The 25,609-nt window shown below is 41.8% G+C and overlaps 1 protein-coding gene across 1 annotated transcript in view; it reads right to left on the reverse strand.

Annotated features, from left to right (window-relative positions):
* LOC143934027 (carbonic anhydrase-related protein 10-like) overlaps positions 1-25,609 on the reverse strand; it is an 826,513-nt gene that overhangs the window by 163,736 nt on the left and 637,168 nt on the right. Inside the window, exon 6 of the mRNA XM_077457267.1 lies at positions 3,541-3,613. Within this exon, the coding sequence (XP_077313393.1) occupies positions 3,541-3,613 (73 nt within the window). The remainder of the gene's footprint in view (positions 1-3,540; positions 3,614-25,609) is intronic.

Below are 25,609 nucleotides of genomic sequence, written 5' to 3' on the forward strand. Positions count from 1 at the left end.
GGGCCCTGGGGTACAAAGGCTTTGCCAATTTCAACTGTTTATTCAGCACTGCCTTCCTCTTTATTTGGTTATGACCCATAATAAATGGCTATTATTTATTCACAAATATTTGCCTATGTGTTTTACTTCAAAAAGGACAGTTTATTTGTGAGTAGGCAGGTACATTTCAAAAAGACAATGTCAAATCAACAAGTGACACCAACACCAAACAACCACCTTGAGGTTAAAAAATACAAGTTAATAATGGTGTTGTGGTAACTTGACACACAAAGCGACAAAAAAATATTATGGAGATCAGTAGAAAAAAAAATCTAAAAAACACAGGTGATCTTGATAAAAAAGCCAAAAAATAAAATTAGATCACTATTAAAAAAATAATTATTATGGAGATCTGACGAAAAAAAAATCGTATTCATGAGATCACAAGAAATAATAAAGAAATCAGTTTGTCAGAACTCTGTGAATATCAGCAGCAAAACAACTTCATTATAAAGAAGAGAATGCACTGCATTAAAAGATAAAAAAATGTGTAGTGTGACGAATGTGCTATCTCCATTAGGAACGCTAGTTTTACCAGACCGAGAGCTTCCGTCTTATATTTGATTCAGAGCATACGTGGAATTTTGTGCGGCAGAATTGTATGCATACGCTCGGAATTTACGACAATGGATTTTGACAGAAAAAACATTAGAATTCTACTATAGCTTGTAAGCGGAACATTCGACCAGAAACCATAAGCCTTCAATGACAGTTTCAACCTTAATTATTTCAGATTTTCGAAAGAATGCATTTTTTAACGAAACAAAATAAATAAACATTTTTTTTGGGAGTAACTAAATAAATTAATTTTTCAGACGAAAACGAAACAAAATATTTCAGTGTGCACATGTCTAGGGAGAACATCTATGAACCAATCTCTCTAGAAACTCAGCATGATCCCCACCTATGATCATTGAAAAGGAGAGACCTAGCCTCAAGCAATAACCTCAGTAGAGAGATGGTTTATACTAGGGCCAAAATGGTAATTTAAAAAAAGCTTTCTGTGTTCTTATAGTTAATAAGCAATGTACTTAATTGATATTGTTGATGATGTTTGCATTGTATTAAATTATATTGGTGAAGTAATGTCATTAAAGTGTACAGCTTTTATTTCTGCTTTGAAAGTTGTTTATTTATGGCTACTTGATAGAGTATGCCCCCATTGTCTCTTCCTAATCACTGGTTCATTGATATTAATATTTATGAAAAACATTATATTAATGCAATAATATTCCAAACCTTTGCTTTGAGTTTCATCATGTCTTTGTCACAGCCTTTCTATATGTGCAGAACAATATCTAATATACCCTTTACTAGATAGGTATTTACTCCGTGATGGGCTGATTTTAGAAGAGGGTTTCTATGACTGTGCTTTGCATTCCAGTATTAACTGTATAAATAATGAGCTGACATAGATTACTAGCTAATTTAATCATGTAATGCTGCTAGCAAACTCCTTCCAGATGTAGATGTGACATTTAGGGCAGAATGATTGACATATAATATGCTCTTTTCACTCTGTAAGTCCGTAGCCTACTTCTCTGTTATATTTGACATGGGTTCAATGATTATCTACACTACCTTAGATAATCTAATTTATCAACAGTTAATATACTAACTACGCCATGACAATTACTGACACCAAACAGAAAGTTACAGTGCCTGTATGGTGGTTTGGTACATATTTTCTTTCTTTCTTTATTAGGGTTAGGTATGCAAATTACATATTTTAAAAATATATTTTATGCAGCCAGCACAAAGAGCTTCAGACTCATTTTTATGTATTGAAGTGTTATCTCCAAGTGGCCTATTGAACAAAACAAATGTTCACATTGATCAGTAGCTGAAGACACAATTTACATACAGAACAAAATGAGTTCAATAGAAAGCGGACGACATTTGGCCTGTGTGTACTGGAGTTGGTCCGATAGAATCCAACCTCTTGGCCAGCTTCTGTCAAAGAGTCATGCCTGGAAAAGTTCTGCCAATCGGTTCCAAGACAAGCTGGGAGCGCTGACCTGAGTGTTCTGGCAGGGGGCTGTCCCCCTGTCAGAACACAATAAAACAGCAGGGGAGATTGCTGTGCTAACATCGGATAATTAGCACAGCAGCTCCTGCTGAGCTGTACGTTTTTTCTTTTGGTTCATCCCTGCTGGTTTGAACGAAAAAAAAAAAACTACTAGTGTGTATGAGGCATTAGTCTGTGATTTCAATCAGACAAAGCCAGCCTGAAGGCAGGCAACTACTGCTGTGCTACCTAATTCATAGTATGATGGGAATCCTTTGGTGTGCATTACACATCTATTTCTAAAACAAAGATTGTAAAACATAAATATAAATTAAAAAAACAACCTAAATTGAATTCCCCAAAAACTATTAAAAATTCCTTAAAAATACAATGTTTACTATGTTGGGGTCCTATTGCAGTTTACTGCTCTTACAACCCTCTGAGCTAATGCTGTGTACCTGTCCAGTAGCCTATGCTAAATAAATAAAATTTAAATAGTAAGGCCAACCCTTTTGCTACAAAATGCCTTCATTAACCGAAAATGTTCATGGCAGTCAATGAGTATATTATTTACCTCCAATTATTACTTCACTGTGAGAGTCGGCATACAGGCTTATACATATTTGGTACTGATGTTAAGCTCATACAGCTTCTGTGTTAATTGGGCAGTGTTCAAGCTAAACTCCAAATGCTCACGCTTAGCAGTGGGAACCCATTGGGAGAAGCAATGTAAATTAATGGGCAGGCACAGGCTAAATTAGAGATTCGGCATTTAACATGGAATGTGGATTTGAGCATTGAGCATGGGAACTTCTTAAGCGTGCCATTTGTGGGTCACTCAGCAGGCACTAGAATAAAGTCTAAGCCCCCCCTCTTTTAGGAAAATTGTATACAAATGAAAAAAGTATTTGTACATTTTTATGTTTCATTACAATAATCTGCATTCAACAACACGGCTACTACAACAGATTTGGATTCTGAGATAAATATTTTCTAATTCTCTCTTGCTAAAGGCTGGTCTTATTATCATTCATTCAACAACAAACTCCATCAATTTCTGCTGCAGGCTGCCCCTACAAGTTACAGTTTACTGACAGCAGAATAGCAAGCCTAGCTAAACAATAAGATAGATAGAAGGGAGATTGTATACTGAACACAATTTAAGATGCAGTAAAGAACAATACACACATCTCTTCATACTATAATAACACTTGGCAATCTACTGCTTCATCATGATCATGTTTTCATGCTGTTTGTACAGACCCTTTAAGCCCACCCTGCTCATTATTACCCTTCTGTGCCCATTGTATTCTCAGACCATTCCAGTGATTTTGTTAAACAGAATTAGATTATCAATCTGCTGTATGATCAGGTCAAATTTCCACCGCAGACTTGATAACATATTACACATTTCATTTTGATCATATTTCTGCTCCAGTGCCTGCACGTTAAAAGGATATTGCGTTACCCCATGGGATCTTCAGAATCCTTACTTCTAAAAGATATCCTTGTGATGGTTTCTCTGTTCAACATCCTGTTGAGAAATGGATTGGAGTTATCCGCCACCTTCAAAGAAGGAGACCCCAGAATTAGTATTGGTAATGCAGTGAGAATAAAACATATATTTTTTTTTCTTTTACTACAAATATATTCCGATGAAAAAATTGTAAGTTGAACTCATACATGATTCATTATGCAAATGCAGAAGTCTCTGCAGTTATGTTTTATTTTGATAGCGTTGCTTTAATGTACTATGTGCAATAAGATTGGAAATGAAAAAAAGAAATTACTACAAATGTGCTGAATTCGTATAAGTATTCATTATTTTGTCATCTTAGCTTTCTGAGATGCAGTTATCATCTAAATCTCAAGATGCAAACAGGAATCTGATTAAATATCTGTTTCCTAAAATATGTTTTCCCACTCACAGCTCTTCCCTAGTACTAAGTTGCCAAGATAAACTGCACACAAGTCATAATGAGAACTGAAGGGAATTTTCACCAAGAAAAGGGAACTTTTACACGTAGTAATTCAGCAATAAAGTGACTTGTTTCTGTCAGTGTCTGAATTAATGTAATTCAAAATGAAAATGTCTGTTAAACCAATTTTTTTGATTAGACTAGGGAGTGGCCGAAACTCCTATCAGTTATTTGTTGTTGCCTGTGAGGGGAGAAGTGAACAGAAATATTATCTTGATCTGCAGAAAATTTAAAACTGTTGGATTTCCCATCACTTTCCTACTCCATGGTCACCAGAAAAAAAGAGAGGTTAATCTCCCTAGCAGAGATGCAGACAGCAATAAAAACTAAAAAGTTTGAAAAGTAAAATGCTGGCCATGTATGGATCAACATTTGGCAGGTTCAGCAGGGACCAACCAAATTTCAATACATATAAGGCTGTTCCTGTTCAAGAAAGAGAAGTTGATTTAGTGATCAACTCCTTTTGAATGGGAATGTTGGAAAATGTTTGTTCTATCAGTGCTGCATCCGGAAAGTATTCATAGCATTTCACTTTTTCCACATATTGTTATGTTACAGCCTTATTCCAAAATGGATTAAATGCATTATTTTCCTCAAGATTCTACAAACAATACCCAATAATTACAATGTGAAAGAAATATTAAACATACAAAAACAAAAAAAAAACCCAGAGCTAACTAAACAAAATCTTCAGGTATGAAGCAGAGACTCTTTATTTAACCGCTTGCCGACCGCCTCACGCTGATATACGTCGGCAGAAGGGCTCGTACAGGCAAACTATTACCTGTACATTGCTCTTTAAGAGGCGCACCCGTGACAAGCTCTGTGAGTTGGGTCGCGGGACCCGTGGACTCGATGTCCGTGGGGATACCTGTGATCGTCTCAAGGAGAGGAAGAATGGGGAGATGCTAATGTAAACAAGCATCTTCCCGTTCTGCCTAGTGACAGTGTCACTGATCTCTGCTCCCTGTGATTGGAAGAAGAGATCAGTGATGTGTCACATGTAGCCACGGCCCCCCACAGTTAGAATCACTCCCCAGGACATACTTAACCCCTACACTGCCCCCTAGTGGTTAACCCATTTACTGTCAGTGCCATTTACATAGGAATCAGTGCATTTGTATAGCACTGATTGCTGTATAAATGACAATGGTCCCAAAAATGTGTAAAAAATGTCCGATGTGTCCGCCATAATATGGCAGTCACAATAAAAATTGCTGATCACCGCCATTACTAGTAAAACATAAATAAATAAATTAAATGAATACAAATTCCATAAAACTATCCCCTATTTTGTAAACGCTATAACTTTGCGCAAACCTATCAATAATCGCTTATTGTGATTTTGTTTTTTACCAAAAAATATGTAGAAGAATACGTATCAGCCTGAACTGAGGAAAAAAAATGTTTTTTTTATATATTTTTGGGGGATATTTATTATAGCAAAATGTAAAAAAAAATTAGTTTTTTTCAAAATTTAACTTGAACTCTGTACAGTCATCTAATTCACTTCAGTTGTTTCCTCTCCTGTTTGGTTCAGTTACGCATAGACAGACATAGATTTCTTTTGTATATATGTGCAATTCATTATTTCTGAGAACTTAATATTTTCTTTATACGTCTCTCTTTGACATGGCGCTGTGTGTGTTTTTCCATACACATATTTTATCATTTTTTATATGTATATTAGTCAATGTGTAGGGGGAATTGTGTGTGTGTGTGTGTGTGTGTATATGTGTATGTGCATGCGTGTACATATGCGCATGTACAGTATCTCACCCAAGTGAGTATACCCCTCACTTTTTTGTAAATGCAACATCACTGAAGAAATGACACTTTGCTACAATGTAAAGTAGTGAGTTCAGGCTGAAATTGGAACTGAATCAGTGAATGGAGAAACACGGTATCCCCTGCTGTGAGCCGCTCTTTGCTCTAGTGTGAACCCAGCCTTAGTGTTTGGGTGTAGATCCACCTAAAGTAAAAAAATTGATTTGAAAAACAGGAGGACTGGTGAACTTCTAAATGTTTATTTTCCAGAATATACTGTATGTCCTGAATATATTTGACAATTCCTATAGCCTGCATGTATGAATCATTTCATTCTGTTCCCAAGGAACCCTAATCCCACAAAGCCATGGACTTTATCAGCGACTGACCATCTTCAAGAAATTTTAAAGTGAATGGAGTCGTCATTGACGGATTTTGCAAGATTGCACAATTCATTCTACTTTTTGGACTTCCTCTCAAGGTACCCTTTGATTTTACATATTCATATCACCCATATCTAAGTGACAGGCCAAGAGGGTTAATCAGGAATTGGAAGAAATTCTCCTCACTTTAAGTCTCTGCTCATCATGATGACTGGGCCTCCCTCTTTCCATGAGCTGAATTACCATATAATAACAATCTTTATGGTCTATGGGAGACAACCTATGATCTATGGGGGACATCCTTCCTCTTCCCATTCTTTGCTCTTCTCATATGGTATGGGTACCCCTACCCATTTACCAAAAAAGGTTTAAAAAGTAAAAACCACAAAAGACAGTTTTTCCTTTATAATATCTTTTATAATTCCTTCATAAAAAAAAACAGTCCCGTTATGTCCATTCATCTTTAATCACACTGCCCAATGGACCCAAACAAAAAAAAGCTCCATCCCAATGGGAGGCATCCCACCGACTGCTGTATCTTGGCTATGACAGCTGTTACATAGGAAGGGTGGGGCCACCCGGTGACGTAACCAAGTGACCACGCCCCTGCTGATGTCATGTGATGTCAGAGGAGGGTGGGGTCATCCAGTTACGTTAGCGGATGGCCCCGCCATTGCCTATGTAACAGCTGTCACAGCGAAAAGACAGCAGTTGGTGGGAGCCCTCTAATGGAGGTGGAGCATTTTCATTTTCTTTTTCTAAATTTCGGGTCCGTCAGGTGGAGTGATTGACAATGGATGTGTATAATGGCCCACTTTTTTCTTTTTTAATAAAGGAATTGTCAAAAACTGTCTTTTGTGGTTTTTACTTTTTGACACTTTTTTTTTGATGAATGGGTAGGGATACAATGTACCCGATACCCATTCACATAGGGGAGGGGTGCCGTGATCTGGGGGCTCACTTGTTAAAGGGGGCTTCCAGAGACCGATGAACCCCCTGCAGACTCCCAAAACCACCAGGAAAGCATTGTGGGGATGAGACCCTTGTCCCCATCAAAATGGGCACAAGGTGCTTTGGGGGACCCCAAAACACCCTCCCCATGTTGAGGGCACGTTGCCTGGTATGGTTCAGGAAAGGGTGGTGCTCACTTGCCCCCTATCCTGTCCCCTAGGCTGCATCCTTTGATAAGGGTCTGGTATGGATTTTGGGGGGCCCCACACCAATTTTTTTAATTTTGGCGTGGAGTGCCCTTTAAAATTCATACCAGACCTCAAGGGCCTGGTATGGATTTTGGGTGGACTCCACAATGTTTGTTTTTTAAACTTTGGGTGTGGAGTTCCCCAGAACCTGGTATGGACTAGGGGGGGAACCCACACCAATATTTTCCTTGCAAGCCACAATTTTAAATGACATTTTTTACTTTAGCAATGTAAAACACATCACACAGATGTGCCACTTTACTTGTAGACTAAGGGAACCCCCAGGCACGGTATTTAAAGGAATATTTCATTTTTATTGTTTCACTTTAAACTTTATTAAAATCCCTGCTCCTGAAAAAACGTTTGTTTTATAAACTTTTTTATGCATTGATACATGTCCCCTGGGGCAGTACCTGGGTCTCCATACACATTTTATGGCAATAACTTGCATATAAGCCTTAAAAATTAGCACTTTTGATTTAACATGTTTGTGTCCCATAGACTTTAATAGGGTTTGCATGTTGTAGTGTGAACCAAACGGGGGGGGGGTGTTTGACCCATCCCAAGTAAAGAACTCTGTACCACCTAGAAAGTATTTTGTACCTGACTTCCTGGGAACTGGTTTGCATTGGATGATTTGTGGGCCAAAGGGAACATTTTTTCAACTTGTGATGGTTTAAATTCAATGCCCAAATCTGATTACTTTGTCAAATGGTGTGTGTGAATGTAGGGTGTAATGAACTTTCTGTTTCAATCGTTTTTATTGGAATTTTTAAGAAAATGCAGATTAATTGAACACTGTGCAGAGCAGCAAACAATCCTTGCATGCTCTGAAACATACAAAAAGAACTGGTACAAAACAAATGAGGGAAGGAGAGTATGAAATTGTCAGGAGAAGAGCTTGGTAAACTGGTTAGGTCTTTAGGAAGGCCTCAGTAGAACATGTGGGCATAACAGAAGTAGACAGGAAAAGTAATCTTTGGGTTATTAACATAGTGCATTACAGAGGCATTATTATCCCTGAGAGGTGGCTGTCAGGATTATTGCCCTGTATATCAATATGAAGATCAATGAGGGTAGGAAGATCCTGAGATTGAGACCTTGATGAAACATGTCACTGTGAGTAGGCCCTCAAATATGATATAGAGGGTTCTAGTCCAGTGACCATTTTTTCTAAATATCTTCCACCTGTCACCCCTGATGGGGGCTCCAAACCCACTATTATAGTGATACAATTTGTTCGAGTAGGAAAAGAGGAAAGGAGGAGATAAAAAGGGGGGGGGGGGTCTCCTTGGCTAAAATTTTTGCGACCTGCAAATAGTTTAGCCAAGGAGACCAAAATTTTTCAAAGATTGGTTGCTTATCTCATAAGATGCTCACTACCTTTTCGTTCAGCATGATCCACATACATTTCCATTTCATCAGATCCATATCTATGACGGGGCTTTTCCATGCTGTGGCTATAGGGATTTTAGCTGCCAGGAAAATGAAATAAATCAGGGCCTGGGTATGTTGAGGGATATTTTCAACAGGTTTATTTATTAAGGCTATACTTCTTTAGGTATATTGACCATCGTGACGGAGAAAATAAGCAGATATACCCTTATCTAAAAGCAACGGACCTTAGGGCATGCCCACCACATATGTAATGGTGTTCCAATTTGACCACAACCCCTGAAGCACCTGGTTGAGGCAACTGGATACATTTTTGACAAGCGCTCTGGCACCACGTACCATCTGGCATGGACTTTATAGCCTGCTTCTATCAAGGCAAGGTCATTATGAATTCTCATGCTTCATTTATGCCAGTCTTTGGTACTCCAGATAAATTGGAGTACTTTGGATTGGAACCTTTGAGTGGCGCTAACAGGGACCTGGATGGTAAAGTACAAAAAAATATAGAAACCTAGGCAGGATTGTCATTTTCACCGAGGCAATTCTACCTATCCATGATATGCTTACGACTGACCACGCTTGCATGTCTTCTAACAGCCCAACAAATAGAGTAGGGTAGTTATTAGGGATGAGCTTCAAGTTCGAATCAAAGTCATGTTCACCTGTTCACCGAATAGCAAACAATTTTTTTTTTATAATTGTAATTTTTATTAATTTTTTTTTCAAAGCAAAAACAATACACTTGCACATTGGAAAATTCAGTAAGTGGAGATAAATATAGATCATAGCGAAAACATTAGTTACAGAAGATAAAGAAAAATGTCCACATATGCAGACACAAGGGTGAACTGCATAACCATGTCTTGTACAATGAATAACAAACAGTTTATGTAAATCAAAAACAAACAATTCCGTTCAACAAGAGGCCGGCGGCCAGAAAAAGGATTAGGTAGGGAAAGGTTGGGGTGGTAGCCAGCAATAAAGTGCCACGATCGGCAACTGCAGTCAGATGGATATACAGGTGGGGGGGGGGCCCGTATTCCGACCGATCCCAGGGTTCCCACACTTTATCAAACTGGGGAACCAAATCATGCACCGAGGCCGTCAGATACTCCATTCTCCGAATTTCGGACACCAATTGGAGAAATCTAGGCCAGGGGGGAGTTGCTCCTTACAGCCAACACAGCAGGATAAGCCTCTTAGCAGCTAGTAAAATATAAGAGACCAGCCGATTCGTATTTTTAGGTATGCCTGGAATAGGGAGACCCAGCAAACTATATAAGGGATCGATCGGGAGGGACACCCCCTTCACCTCCACCACCAATGACCCCACCGCTATCCAGAAAGGCCGTATCAAGGGGCATTTCCAGAAAATATGAAACAGTGACCCAACGTCAAGTCCACATCGCCAACAGCATGGCGAGACAGAGGAATCGTATTTGTGGATGACATCGGGGGTCTTATACCAAAACATAAGGATTTTTATTGCCATTTCCCTTTGTGTGAAACACTTAGAGGATTTAAAGGTAGAGGACCAAATCCTATCCCATGTCTGTAGGGAGATGGGTTTGTCCAACCACTGAGACCATCTACTCATATGCAGATGTGTAAGTTCGTTTAGAGGAGTCGACTCATGGAGGTTTCGGTGAATAGAGGAAATTAAATTAATTGATGGGGACCCTGAACGCAGAGGTGCTCAAAGGCCGTGGGACTGTCAAGGATTAAAGTCGGAGATTTGGAGCTAAAGAAGTGTCTGACCTGCAGGTAGAAGTAAAACGAGTGTTTGGGGATGTCATATTTTTCCCGCAAGGTCTCAAAAGCATGAAGTCTACGTGAAACAGGGTGTACCAGGTTTCTAAGTTGGAAAAGAGGGGGATCTAGCCACGGGGAAATCCTACCCAATAGCAAACAATTTTGGGTGTTCGTGGCAAATTCGAAAAGCCGCGGAACACCCTGTACAAGTCTATGGGAGAAATCTAAAGTGCTAATTTTAAAGGCTAATATGCAAGTTATTGTCCTAAAAAGTTTTTGGGGACCTGGGTCCTGCCCCAGGGGATATGTATCAATGCAAAAAAGTTTTAAAAACTGAAGTTTTTTCGAGAGCAGTCATTTTAATAATTCTTAAAGTGAAACAATAAAAGTGTAATATTCCTTTAAATTTCGTACTCGGGGGGTGTGTATAGTATGTCTGTGAAGGGGAGCATGTTTCCCATGCTTAAAACTGTCCCTGCACAAATTGTCATTTCTGCAGGAAAAAAAGTCAGTTAAAATCACTTGAGGCTATAATGAATTGTTGGCTCCCTGTAATACAGAGAGCAGTCATTGAAAGTCATTGATAAAAAAAACGTGGGGTTCCCCCAAATTAAATTACCAGGACCTTCATGTCTGGTATGGATATTAAGGGGAACCCCACGTCAAATAAAAAAAATGATGTGGGGTTCCCTCTAAAAATCCATACCAGATGCTTTATCCGAGCACACAACCTTGCAGGCCGTAGGAAAAGAGGGGGGACAAGAGAGCGCCCCCCCTCCTGAACCATACCAGGCCACATGCCCTCAACATTGGGAGGATGCTTTGGGGTCCCCCCCAAAGCAACTTGTCCCCATGTTGATGAGGACAAGGGCCTCATCCCCACAACCCTGGCCAGGCTTATCAGAATCTGGAAGACCCCTTTAACAAGGGGACCCCCAGATCCCGGCCCCCCCATTTGAAATGGTAAGGGGGTACAAAAGTACCCCTACCATTTCACAAAGAAAGTGTAAAAAATAGTTAAAAAAGACACACACACCGTTGCAAAAGTCCTTTATTAAAAATAAAAAAAAAGATTCCAGCGGTGGTAATCCACTCTTGCTATCCATCGACAGATGATCATCTCTCCAGGATCCAGCGATGGCTGATCTGATCCAGCGATGGGTGATCTCTCCCTCCAGCTCAGCGCATCCATCCTCTGTCTCCATCGGACACTGCGGGAATCCCGGCAGCCTGACACTTCTTATCTGAGGAGGGCGGGGCCACCCATCACCTGACCCCACCCCCTCTGACGCAAGGGGAAAGCCGGGCTTCCCCAGTGATGTATGGGTGACCCTGCCCCCCTCTGATGTAATGCAGGTTTCCACTTTAAGCATTATTAAAATCACTGCTCCCGAAAAAACAGTCATTTTTAAAACTTTTTTTGAATTGATGCATGTCCCGTGGGGCAGGACCCAGGTCCCCAAACAGTTTTTATGACAATAACTTGCATATTAGCATTTAAAATTAGCACTTTCAATTTTGAACGTCAGAGTGTATATAGATCTAAAAATGATGACAGCCTAGTCGCCAACATTTTTGTAAATAGTTTCAAGTCAGTATTAGTTAAGGATATTGGGCAGTAGCCACATCGCTGTGGTCTTTATGGGGCTTAGGAATGAGGGTAATGAATGCTCTATTAGAGTCCAGGTCTATTGGGTCGCCCTTTTGGATGGCTTTAAAGAATAACGCAGGGCCAAAAGGGGAGCACATTTTTTATAGTATAAGGTTATGAACCCATCTGGTCCCGGTGCTTTGCCTAATGGGGCTTGTTTAATGGCTGCCAATACCTCCTCCACTATAATGTCCTTATCTAAAAGGTCTTTGTTCATCTGTTAGGGTTGGGTTAAGGAGTCGGTCATCAAACTCTGGTTGGCGAGTATTTTTCCAGCCGTCGTATAATGCCTTATAGAAGGTTTGGAATTCCTGTAAGACCAAATTGCGGTTTTGGGTAAAGGTGCCATCAGGTTTTCTAATCTTGAGGATGTAAGGGGGGGTGTCTAGAGGCCAGTTTTGTCGCCAAGAGTTTTCCCGGTTTATCCACTTGAGAGTAGAACCTGGCATGTGTCCAGTGTAATTGTTTCTCTGCTTTAGTCGCAAGACAAACGTTTAATTCTAATTGAGCGGCCTCAATTCGACTTCGTAAGTCTAGTTGGGGGTTGCGTTTATGTTCTGCTAGGTTGTATAATGAACTTTCTAAAGTCTGCAAGTAGTGTCAGAGTTGAACAGTGCTCCAGTCATCCAGATGTGGATCTGAGATCCTGGAGATTTCTGAGTTAGATGGAAACCTGCCACGCAGTCATACATCCCTGAAGTGAGATCTTCCTTGTTGGCACAGTCTCCTGAGCTTTCTGTCCGTGAGACCAGGAGTGAAATCAGGATTTCCTATGATGGGTTCCACTGGTGAGGACAGCAGGAATAAATCTGTGGAATGGAAGACTAACCTAATTATGGCAAGTGTAGCACTGAACAAAGGGTGATTATGCATATACCCCAGGGTGGGCTCTTGGTTTTTAAGGGGTAGACTCTAGTACCTCATTGGTCAGAAAGGATATAATCCTGAGGAAAGGTCTTGGATATCTGATTTGGATATCCTTGCACCTTTTGTCTCACAAGGAAATTTGATCAGAGATTCCCTTTTAAACTCAGTCCTAGACATGTGGGGAGGCTTCATAAACTCATTGCCTTGGTGGATCCCATGTCTCCTGCTCTCGTGTTACTGTCTTCAAACTTCCTGCCTAGAGAAAAATTAATCTAGGCTTGTGCTCTGTTCGACTGTGTTCCACTCTCCTATGACCCTGCTGCCACTTTACACCTCTTGTATACATCTACATTAGATGCCCTATACAGTATAGTAAAATAACCCATGCCAGTGAAGACACCATTCAGACAGTTGCCAGTGAAGGCACCTCCTTGACACCTTTTTTAGCAACAGGCATTTGTGGTACAGCAATAACAACAGTAAACTGCTCTCCAGCATTTACCAGCACAGGATTTTTGAATTAGGTGGTACCATATGCTCCTCTTGTCTAATCCTCCAAGTGAAAGCTGAGAAGACCGAACCGGAATGCATCCATCAGAGAAGTGTCAGAAACCATGAACCAGACCGAGACAGAAGTACAATTAAATCACACTTGTTTATTAATAAAACATAAAAAGGTAAATAGAGTAAGCGTAGTCAAAGCCTATTCAGAGTCCAGTAACCGGATCGAGTAATCAGCCAGGCCAGAAGTCAGGGATCCAAGTGGAGCAACAGCAAGCAGGGTAAGGATCCAGAAGGAAGCAAGCCAGTCTTTAACAGAACCGCAGGAGATGGTTTCTTGTGATGTGACCAAGGTGAAGGCAGAGATGAAGTGAGCTGGACAGCTTTACGTAGGCAGGTCAGATGAGTAGGATCAGGAACAGCTGGGTGACTGTGGAGAGAGATGAGAGCTGGCAATTACCCGAAAGCTGAGCAGCCAGCCCAGAGAAAGAAGGGCTAAGCCAGCCCTGACAAGAAGCTTGGAGGATAGTATTTGTATTCTTGCCAACTGTTCCACTGCTCACAGTGCTGATCTTCTCTGTACTCATAGGACATAGCGGCATAAAGATTCTTGGCCATTCAGCATTTCCAGGAATGTCTGATACTTGGTTTCTCTCTGTTCACGCATTACAAGAACTGATTATACAGGCACCTGCAGTTAGCTGAAGATTTGTGGACATCCAACACTTCATTGCGTGTCAGACTGTGCCCTGTACTGAAGTATACATTTAAAGCTGGAGGGTGGAACCACAAATAACAGAGGTAAAGCAGGTATCAGACACTCCTGGAAATATTGAATGCCCAAGAATCCTTATCCTATGAATTAACTGGTGGATACATTCCTGCTCAGTCTTCTCATCTTGCAGGATTAGACAGCAGCCACTCAGTAGGAATGGATCAGCTTTATAAAGATCCCCAGATTTGTGGCAGTCATGTTTACATGTTACATTAAAATGTGAGTGCATTAAATTTTTTAATGTTGTCTCCTCAATAAAATAATATTTTACACCAGGGAAGTGCTTCCCTTGTTTTTCCTATTTCCTTGCTTTAGATACGGATTGCTTTACAGACTTTGTTGGCAATATTGGGTATAGATGCTGAACCTGTTGGACCTCATTAAAACAGTGAACAGTGAATGGATGGAATGTCTTATTAGCACAGAAGAAGATTTCCTTTCTCTGTTACCATGAGTTGGGCAAGCTTTTGGCAGAGGAGTGCTTCACATTCACAGTATCCTCACATATGGTATAGGCATGTGCTACAAATGTTTTTAATATAGAAGGATGCCTCCACATTGCACAGGCTTCTCCTGGAGTTGACACAGGTACTAAGTATGCCAACAGGAATGACAACACCAGTTCTGAAAAGAGCCCAATTTCTGAATAGGAGTAGATCACTGAAGAGCTACAGGAGAATTATCTTTGTTATCTTGAATGCTGGCTTTGGGGTTCTGCAGGGCTCCATTCTTAAAAGCTGTAGGGAGCCTCGTTGCATGTGAAGAAATGGGATTGTGTCAACTGTCAGGTCTGAGTAGATCCTACACCTCATGCCGCGTACACACGACTGAACTTTCCCGCAGACTAAGTCCGACAGAATCAGTCCGTCGGACAATCCGGTCGCGTGGGAGCTAATCCAATAATTTTTCATAAAAAAAATCAGATGGACATAGAAATAGAACATGTTTCAAATCTGTCCGATGGACTCAATTCATATTGGGAAAACCATTCGTTGTATGCTGGTCCGACGGACCAAAACGACGCAAGGGAAGCTATTGGCTACTGGCTATTGAACTTCCTTTTTTAGTTCCGTCTTACGTCATCACGTTCAAAACTAACAAACTTTTGAAGGGACTTAGTCTGTTCATGTGTGGCCAAGTCTGTTCGTTCTGAAAGTCTGTCGGAACTCTGCCAAAAGTCCGTCAGGAAGACCGTTGGACCTAGTCTGCTGCAAAGTCTGGTCGTGTGTACGCGGAATCAGTGTACCTTTCCACCATGTTCACCAACCAAAGACATGGGGTCTCTAAACCTGCACTTACCAATTGCAACAGCACACTTTTCTTTGCACTTGCCAACATTGCATTAACACACATTTTTTGCAATGAAGAGATCCCCTGCATAATCAGAGCCAATCTGAATGTGTGTGACATCCATGCCATTTCAGTTCTTTCCACATAGACCTTAACATACCCATGTTATGTCTGAGGGCAGATGGGTATATACAGATATGTGCTTGTATACATGCTTTTACCTACAATTCGTCATGTGGGTGCAAACTTTTTTCATTTTATTTAACCTTGATGAACTCAAAGGTAATGGGATATAAACAGATGTGTGTCCATTTACATGTGCCTGCTCATGTGGATCTTCAGTTTATATCTGAAACCAGAAAAAGAAGCTGTGCTGATAGTGAATGAAATTGGCAAAAATGTGATCTAGTGAGCAAATAAACCTGTAGGTTAAGTTAACAAATAAAATGAAAACCCTACAATGCTAACCAGTTCCCTACCGCCGTATTGTATTGTATTGTATTGCAGCAGGAACCGTTCCTCCTTCCGGGTGGGCGTCATATCCCGGCATTGTGGAGAGCGCGCTAATGGCGGCAAGCACGCACGCTCGCCACACACTAGGGACCCGATGCACATGCCCAGCGGCCGCGATTGCTCATCACAGATCCACGTCCTGTCAGTGGAGAGGAGAACTGATCGTATGTCCCTTGTACAGAGGAACACCGATCGGTCTCCTCCCTAGGAATCACTCCCTAGGACACACATTTAACCCCTGTAGCACCCCCTAGTGTTATCTCCTTCCCTGTAATCAGTGCATTTTTTATAGCACCCATCTCTTTAGAAATGTGAATGGTCCCAAAATAGTGTCAAAAGTGTCCGATCTGTCCGCCGTAATGTCACAGTCATGATAAAAATCGCAGATCGCCGCCATTAGTAGTAAAAAAAAAAGTAATAAAAATTACAAATATATCCCCTATTTTGTAGGCACTATAACTTTTGTGCAAACCAATCAATATACATTTATTGGATTTTTTTTTACCAAAAATATGTAGAAGAATACATATTGGCCTAAACTGAGGGAAAAAAAATATATATATATTTTTTTTTAAATGGGATATTTATTATAGCAAAAAGGAATACATTTTGTGTTTTTTTAAAAATTGTCGCTCTTTTTTTGTTCATAGCGCAAAAAAAAAAAAACACAGAGGTGATCAAACACCACCAAAAGAAAGCTCTATTTATTGTCAAATTGTCAAAGTTTGACAGTGCTGAAAGCTGAAAATTGGCCTGGGCAGGAAAGGGGTGAAACAAAAAAAAAAGTGATCAAAAATACAGATGCGATTAAATGTAATACAAGTGAATCCTTTAACTGGTTCCCGACCAGCGCACGACGATGTACATTGACAGAATGGCACGGGCAGGCATATTGGCGTACAGGTATGTCCAATATTCAATGCCGCCCTGCCATCGGGAGCGCGCCGGAGGCGGCGCGCTCCCGCGCTGGTCGGGACCCCCGTGAGTCCAGTCGTGGGACCTGCGGACTCGATCGCCGCGGGCATCCCCGCGATCGTCTCACGGCTGAATGGAGGAAATGCTGTGTAAACAGCATTTCTCCATTCTGCCTAGCAACTAGTGACGCTGATCTCTGCTCCATGTGATTGGAGCAGAGATCAGTGTTCACTAAATGAAAGCCCAACCCCCCCACAGTTAGTAACACACCCCTAGGAACACTTAACCCCTACACTGCCACCCACTGGTTAACCCCTTCACTGCCAGTGTCATTTATACAGGAATCACTGCATTTATATAGCAGTGATTACTGTATAAATGACAACGGTCCCAAAAATGTGTCAAAAATGTCCGATGGGTCCCCCACAATGTCGCAGTCACAATAAAAATCGCTGATCGCCGCCATTACTAGTAAAAAAATAAATAATAAAAAATTATTAATAAAAATGCTATAAAACTATCCCTATTTTGTAAACGCTATAACTTTTGCGCAAACCAATTAATAATCGCTTATTGCGATTTTTTTTACCAAAAATATGTAGAAGAATACGTATCGGCCTAAACTGAGGGAAAAAAAGTTTTTTTTATATATTTTTGGGGGATATTTATTATAACAAAAAGTAAAAAATCCTCACAATGTTTAAACTCTCGTGCCCCAAATCCAAAAAATGTATAAACACAAGCGCTTAATAGGCAGCAGTGGAAATCATAAAAAATCTGCAGCTGCTTAAAATTACTATTCATATGAGTAGTATTCTAAAACTGAAAAACTGTTATACCATATACCAGAAGAGACAATCTGTGACCACACAGTCACAGCTTACCACTGGTACACTGGAAAGCAGCGCTATATAACAGTGCACCTTTGCTGTAAATACATTCAAATAATAATATGTGTATACATGTGCGATATTTGTATGACCATCACATATATCATACACTGTGCAATCACATTACGATATTATTATAAAATTCGGGTGAGGATATTTTTACTCTCCCCTTTATTACTCTTCTCCCAAGATCAAACGCAATGTCACTACAGGAGGCACTGCACCGCTGTCGCCTGTGTGTACAAGCCACAATTCATTCCAGGAGAGTAAAACCACACATTTCGAACGAATAGTCTTTTAGTGTTGGAACAGACTAATCACCGCCACCGTTCTTCTTATCACACCTCCACACGTGGTTTCCACAAACGGGGGGTTCTTAGTGACAGGTGGAAAGACACCCCCTTTCGGTAAAACTCTTACCGGAATATATAGGTCAAATCAGCGCTTCACATATACTCAGCGGGGTCCTCTCTTTACATCATCCTCCCTTAGATCATGGTTGTGACTGTTACTTCAACCGTCCCAATGATTGTAACGTAAATGGAGAATCAAAAAATATATATATAGTGTGATACCGTAAAACACTCCGATTTATTTAAATACAACAAAGAATACACTCACAAACAATAATTCAAAATCAGGCAAATTCAGATTATCACCACATCATCAGATGATGTCCATTAACGGACGAAACGCGTCAGGGTAACGATACAAGGACGCACCACAAGAGAAGGTTAGAGGTACACATTCAGTTGTATGCCCGATGCAGTCCAGGAGGAAGGTGATCCAGTGGATTATTCTGTGGTGATAATCTGAATTTGCCTGATTTTGAATTATTGTTTGTGAGTGTATTCTTTGTTGTATTTAAATAAATCGGAGTGTTTTACGGTATCACACTATATATATATTTTTTGATTCTCCATTTACGTTACAATCATTGGGACGGTTGAAGTAACAGTCACAACCATGATCTAAGGGAGGATGATGTAAAGAGAGGACCCCGCTGAGTATATGTGAAGCGCTGATTTGACCTATATATTCCGGTAAGAGTTTTACCAAAAGGGGGTGTCTTTCCACCTGTCACTAAGAACCCCCCGTTTGTGGAAACCACGTGTGGAGGTGTGATAAGAAGAACGGTGGCGGTGATTAGTCTGTTCCAACACTAAAAGACTATTCGTTCGAAATGTGTGGTTTTACTCTCCTGGAATGAATTGTGGCTTGTACACACAGGCGACAGCATTATAGTAAAAAGTAAAAAATAATGATTTTTTTTTTTTCAAAATTGTCGCTCTATTTTTGTTTATAGCGCAAAAAATAAAAACCGCAGGGGTGATAAAATACCACCAAAAGAAAGCTCTATTTGTGGGAAAAAAAGGACGTCAATTTTGTTTGGGAGCCACGTCGCACAACCGCGCAATTGTCAGTTAAAGCGACGCAGTGCCGAATCGCAAAAAGTGGTCTGGTCTTTGACCAGCAAAATGGTCCGGTCTGTAAGTGGTTAAGAAGTAACCTACCCAGTGATGTCTACCCTCACATTAAGAGGGAATATTAGTTAGGTTTTTTCTTGGGCCTACGTATATGTGTACCAGTATCTAATTTTTTATTTTTTTTTTTATTTTATCTTATTTTATTTTATTTTATTTTATTTTATTTTATTTCATTTTCCTTTCCTTGACTTTAGTTTATCTGATCTTATTATATTGTGTCTCGCTTCATTAGCTTCGATTTATCTCCGATGTATTCCTAGTTTTTCATGTTCACTTTTACTATGACAGCCAAGTGTATTTCTATACTACAACAGTGATTTATCTCACAAAATGTAACCAATGTTTGTAACCGTTTGAAAAATTTGAATAAAGATTATTTGAAAAAAAAAAAAAAAGAAGTAACCTATTAAGTGGAAAAAAGGTAACAAATTCAGCAAATTCTCTCTTCCCATGCTGACGTCACCGTGCTGTTCTCCCGTTCCACTTGCACGGGCGTGTTTTTACTATTTGCTGGCCGGCTTAGGTTGTTTTTATGGAATTTTTTGCATAGTCTGTCTGCACAGACTTTTTTTTATAATAAACACCACCTGGTTTTACCAATGGCAAACTTTTTTTGTCTCCACTTATGAACTTAACTGATTCAGTGAGGATACATTCGTGGCTGCTTGTTTGATTGCTGGGTATACATCAAGTCTTCAGGAACGCTTGGCTTGCTAGCAACTGGAGTGGAGGTGCTGGGAGGACTTAAAGGCCTTGTCTGGGTATTAGCCACAAGCTGTGACAGCTTGTGTAGCTGGTAAGCCTTCAATTTATGTGGTGGTGGATTCACTGTGTGCTTTGGTGAAGATTCCTCAAAGGGTGTTTCAACATTTACTCCCCGTTGGGAAGCATTATGGAAGAGACTTTCATACATTTTCATTTAAGTTTTATACATTTTACATTTTTTCTGTTGTATTTGTTGGCTCACTTACCAATATTGTAATATTCATGACCCTCACTTCTTGCTGAATTGGTTACCTTTGTTTCACTTAATAGTTTACTTCTTACAGGATTCACGTATTCATTGCATTTAATTGCATCATTATTTTTGATCATTTTTTTTAGATTAACATTGTAGGGTTTTTATTTTATTTGTTAACCTAACCTACAGGTTTACTTGCTCACTAGATCAAATTTTTTCCCATTGGGGCGTGGCCAGTACAGGCATGTGAGAAGACGTGTGTCACATAGCTCCTACACAGCACAGTCAATTGATCCTCTCCCAGCAATCTACCGGCAAGAAACAGCTGGCTACCAAGCAGGGCAACCCTCCGGATAACCCGCCGACACTCTGCACCCGTGGCAAAAGCAAAAAAACGGTACAGCGCACAGCGCACACCGCGTAGAGCAGAGAAATCCAGAGGGGATCCCAGCAAAAGGGCACCAAAGACTGCGGGTAAGGAGTACCCGAGGGACATTACTTTTTATGCACAAAAGCTGGGGGGACCCTTGGAACAGGTGGAGGCGGGGGGATCTGCGCACCCTCAAGTAGCACTACCGGGCCCAGCAGCACAGAGCTTACTGCGGCAGTCAGCGGGGGTGACAGAGGGACAGGGTGACCAGGACTGTATGGCTGAGCAGCACCATCCCTCTCCCACAGACACTGCTGCACATGATGATACTGAGCAACCAACTCTGGCAGAGATACTTAGAGCAGTGCATGCCCTTAAAGAGCAGTTTGGGGGTTTAAGAGAGGAAGTTTCTCTGCTGAGACAAGATCTGCAAAAAATTAGAGAATGTACAACTGCGGTGGAAAGCAGGGTGAGTGAAGTTGAGGACAGACTCCCCCCAGTCGCTCGAGAAGCCCATGTTGCCCATCAGCTAGCCAGGGAAACTAACAACAGAGCAGACGACATTGAAAATCGCTTAAGACGGAACAATGTGCATATTGTAGGACTCCCCGAGAAGACTGAGGGGAGAGACCCTACCACATTTATAGAGGGATGGCTACAGGAGGTATTTGGCAAAGAAGCATTCTCTCCGTTTTTCACCGTGGAGAGGGCCCACCGCACACCGGGCCACCCACCATGACCTGGCGCCCCTCCAAGGCCTATCCTTGCCAGACTTTTGCATTACAGAGACAGGGAAGCAGTACTGAGACAAGCAAGAGACAAGGCCAATGTTCAGGTGAATTGGTTCCCGGTATCTTTCTACCCGGACATTCTCTGCGGAGGTGCAGAGGAGACGGGCCAAGTTCTCAGACGTGAAAAGGAGACTGAGAGCATTGCAGCTACCCTATGCCATGTTGTACCCGGCTAAGCTGAGGGTTACCGCTAACCGTCAAACCCACTTTTTCGAATCGGCCGGACCTCCCGGTGTTAATAGTTGGTGATTTTAATTGCTGGCAGAGTCCCTCGATGGACAGGCACCCTCGTCTGGGGGGGGCCTGCCTCGTTGAGGGAGTCGCCATTGCTGAGGTTGTTTAACGAGGTGGGGTGGATAGACATGTGGAGGCACAGAATCCCTTTGGAGAGGCAGTTTTCCTGTTTCTCCAAAACGCATGGCACCCTATCTAGGATTGACCTAGCAGTGGGTAACACTGCCATGCTCCCCTCCATCTCGGAGCTGATATATAAACCACGCAGTGTATCTGACCACTCCCACTTGGTGATTAGCTTAATTGTGGCTCCGCTGTCGGGGTTGCCCAGGGCACCCTGGAAATTTAATGCCTTCTGGCTGAAACTATTTCTATCTTCTACTGAGCTGGGGCGGAGCATGCAGGAATTCTTGGAGAGGCGGGAGTTTGCGGACTTCCCCTTGACTCAATGGGAGGTCTTTAAAGCTTACTTAAGGGGGCTATTAATCTCTGAAATTACAAAGGTTAAAAGACAGTCCGTGGGGCAGAGGGATGCTCTGGAGAGGCTGGTGCAGTACCTGGAGGAATGATATGTTCGGGACCCCAATGACGCTGCCAAGGAGGCATGGCAGTCGACTCAGTCGGCTTATGAGCGACTGCTGTCCTCTACGGCAGAGAGGAAAAGGTTCTTCTCAAAGGCAACATTCTTTGAGGAGGGGGAAATTACGGGTCACCTGTTAGCTAAAATAGCGAACTCACAGCAAAGGTCCCCGGTTATCGGGGCAATTAGAACACCGGAGGGACGTATAATGAGCTCCCCTGACAAAATTTTGCAGTAACTGGCAGGGTTTTATGAGAGACTATACCGACCAACCGGGGAGTATACCATGGGGGAACTTATGGGATACCTACAGGGTATTAACTTCCCGCAACTTACCAAGGAGCACAGACAGGTACTGGATGCCCCACTTACAGTGGAGGAGTTGCAGGCAGCATTAGTGGAGTTCCCTATCCCTAACTGTAAGGTCCCAGGATCGGACAGACTTCCTATAGAAATATACAAACAATACGCGGGAATCCTTCTTCCTAGGCTGCTAGAGGTATTTGTGGCGGTTAAGGAACAAGGAACCTTGCCCCCCTCGATGTCCACGGCAAATATTGTTCTTATTTTAAAACTAGGGAAGGATTCCCTCGATCCGGGATCATACAGGCCCATCTCCTTGTTGCAGAGTGACGTTAAGCTGCTGGCTAAAGTCCTTGCACTTAGACTAAATAAGGTCATTGCAACTATAATACACCCGGACCAAGCTGGGTTTATGCCAAATAAATCCACGGCGGTAAACCTCAGGAGACTCTATCTGAATATTCAGTCTCAGGCAGATAACATGGGACCGAGGGCCTTTCTCTCATTGGATGCTATTAAGGCTTTCGAAAGCATCGAATGGGAATATTTATGGGGGGTTCTTCGGAGGTTTGGGTTTGGGGAGACGTATGTTTCCTGGGTCAGTCTGCTCTACTGTCACCCACAGGCAGCAATTAGGGAGGCGGGGATAGTATCCCATACCTTCGCGTTGGGCCGGGGCACGAGGCATGGATGCCCGCTGTCTCCCCTGCTCTTCGCTCTAGCTATTGAGCCTTTGGCCATTGCAATTACAGACCACCCGGGTATTACCGGCTTCCGATATGGGGACGTGCATGAGAAACTGATGCTCTATGCAGATGACACTATGATTCTGCTTGGTGACGTTGCAGGTTCCCTTCGAGTGGCCATGTCATCCATATCGGAGTTCAGGGTGTATTCTGGGCTCCGGATTAACTGGACAAAATCCTCCCTGATGCTTCTGGAGGAAAATGGAGAGCCACTCGCTGATAGCTCCATACCCTTGGTTACATCCTTTAGGTATCTGGGAGTCCAGGTCTCACCCATGGTGCGGGATTATGAGGTGTTGAACATCTCCCCACTGCTGCAGAAACTTAGAGACCGGATTAGGACATGGAACTCACTCTGCCTGTCAGTAGCGGGCAGGGTGAACTTGATTAAGATGATACTTATGCCCAAGCTATTATATGTACTCCACAACTCTCCGGTAGTGGTCCAACTGAAAACATTTAGAATTGTGAACTCCCTTTTCTGCTTGCTAATCTGGAAAAATGGGCCCCCCAGGATTAAACTTGAGCACTTACAGCGCCCTAAGGACGAGGGTGGGCTTGCCCTGCCGAACCCATGGTTATATTATCTAGCGGTGCAACTCCAACACCTCATAGGGACTATGGAGGGGGAAGCAGATAGGCCAGGTCATGCCTGTAGCTCTTCAGAGGCTGTGATGCTGCACACAGTAAAACGAGACTCAGTGCCTGCGGCACTTGAGGCTCTAGCTTTTGGGAAACCAAATAAGAAATACCTGACCTACAATCTTATACAGAAAATTTGGAACAAAAGTAGATACCTGCAGGGAGTGACAGGGTACACAGAGTTTAGCCCAATATGGTCTAATAGAACATACCTTGAGATAGAACAGATATAACATGGGGCATTGTGGAAGAGGTATGGAGTGGTATATGTTCGAGAGATGTAAAAGTAAGTAAATACTGTTGCGCACTACCTAGCCAGACGGGACCAAATAAAAAATATTTTTCTTAGAAAGCTGCTCACATAATAAAGTGCTCTCCACACTCAAACAAAAACACAATACAGTGCAAACAAATGTGCAAATAACGCAATACAGTGCAAAAAACGCAATATAGTGCAAATAAATGTGCAAATAATGCCAATATTAAAGGTGCATACATATCCGTAATAAGGTGCAAGAGAATATGAAACCGTAATAAAGTGCAACCAAATTACTAAAAATGGCATCCAAAAAAAATATAAGTCTATATTGCGTTTTTTGCACTGTATTGCATTATTTGCACATTTGTTTGCACTGTATTGTGTATTTTATGACTATTAAATAGACACAGGTAGTTTCACTATAGATAGCGCCACATAAAATCCCCCCTTTATATATATTCGGGAGATCTTCCAAAATGGGGTCCTACAGTCTTTTGAGACTCTGCGGGACAGATTTGGCTTGCCGCCCAGTATGAGGTTTTACTATATGCAATTGAGGCGCGCGGTGAAGGCGCCTCTGAGTGGGTTTCTTCGCCAACGCCGGTGTTTAATTTAATACTGAGGGCAGCCACTACTAAAGGCTTTATCTCTCAATGCTACAATATGCTCCTGCAGAGTCTCCTCAATAAACACCCCCTAAAAATGAAGAGTGGGAGGGACAGGGATGTAGGACCCATAGATGAAGACCAGTGGGAGGAAATATTACAGGCAGTGCCCATGAGTTCCCTGAATGTGTCACAGAGGTTAACCCAGTTGTATCTTATTTTAAGGACTTACTATACCCCACATAAAATGGGTCTTAGGCCTACCCTGATGTGTACCAAGTGCAAGAGGGATCACGGAGACCTGATCTACCTTCTGTGGAGGTGCCCGAAGCTTCACTCCTATTGGGGTGGCGTGGTGGACACCATAAATAGGGTGTTTTGGATCTCTATGCCCACCAACCCCAAACAATGCCTGTTAAATATTTTGGAAGTCTTTGAATGGGAGGAGGGTGTCAGAATAGCTGTTATTAGAATTTTACAGTTAGCTCGAAAGATGATAATGCTACATTGGATATCGGAGGATCCGCCCACTGTTAAGGAGTGGATTTCCGCAGTTGGGAATATGATTAGAATGGAGAAAATGGTATATCAACACAGGGGTTGCTCCCGGAGGTTTGAGAAGCTTTGGGGCCCGTGGCTGGATGTACCGGGGCTGGTCCCGGTGGATTTGGTAATGGGCAGACTACTGGGAGGGAAGGCTGGTTGAG

The sequence above is a fragment of the Lithobates pipiens genome, unplaced genomic scaffold (assembly GCF_037356315.1).
Source record: "Lithobates pipiens isolate NorthernLeopardFrog02 unplaced genomic scaffold, aLitPip1_a1.2 Scaffold_27, whole genome shotgun sequence".
NCBI lineage: Eukaryota > Metazoa > Chordata > Amphibia > Anura > Ranidae > Lithobates > Lithobates pipiens.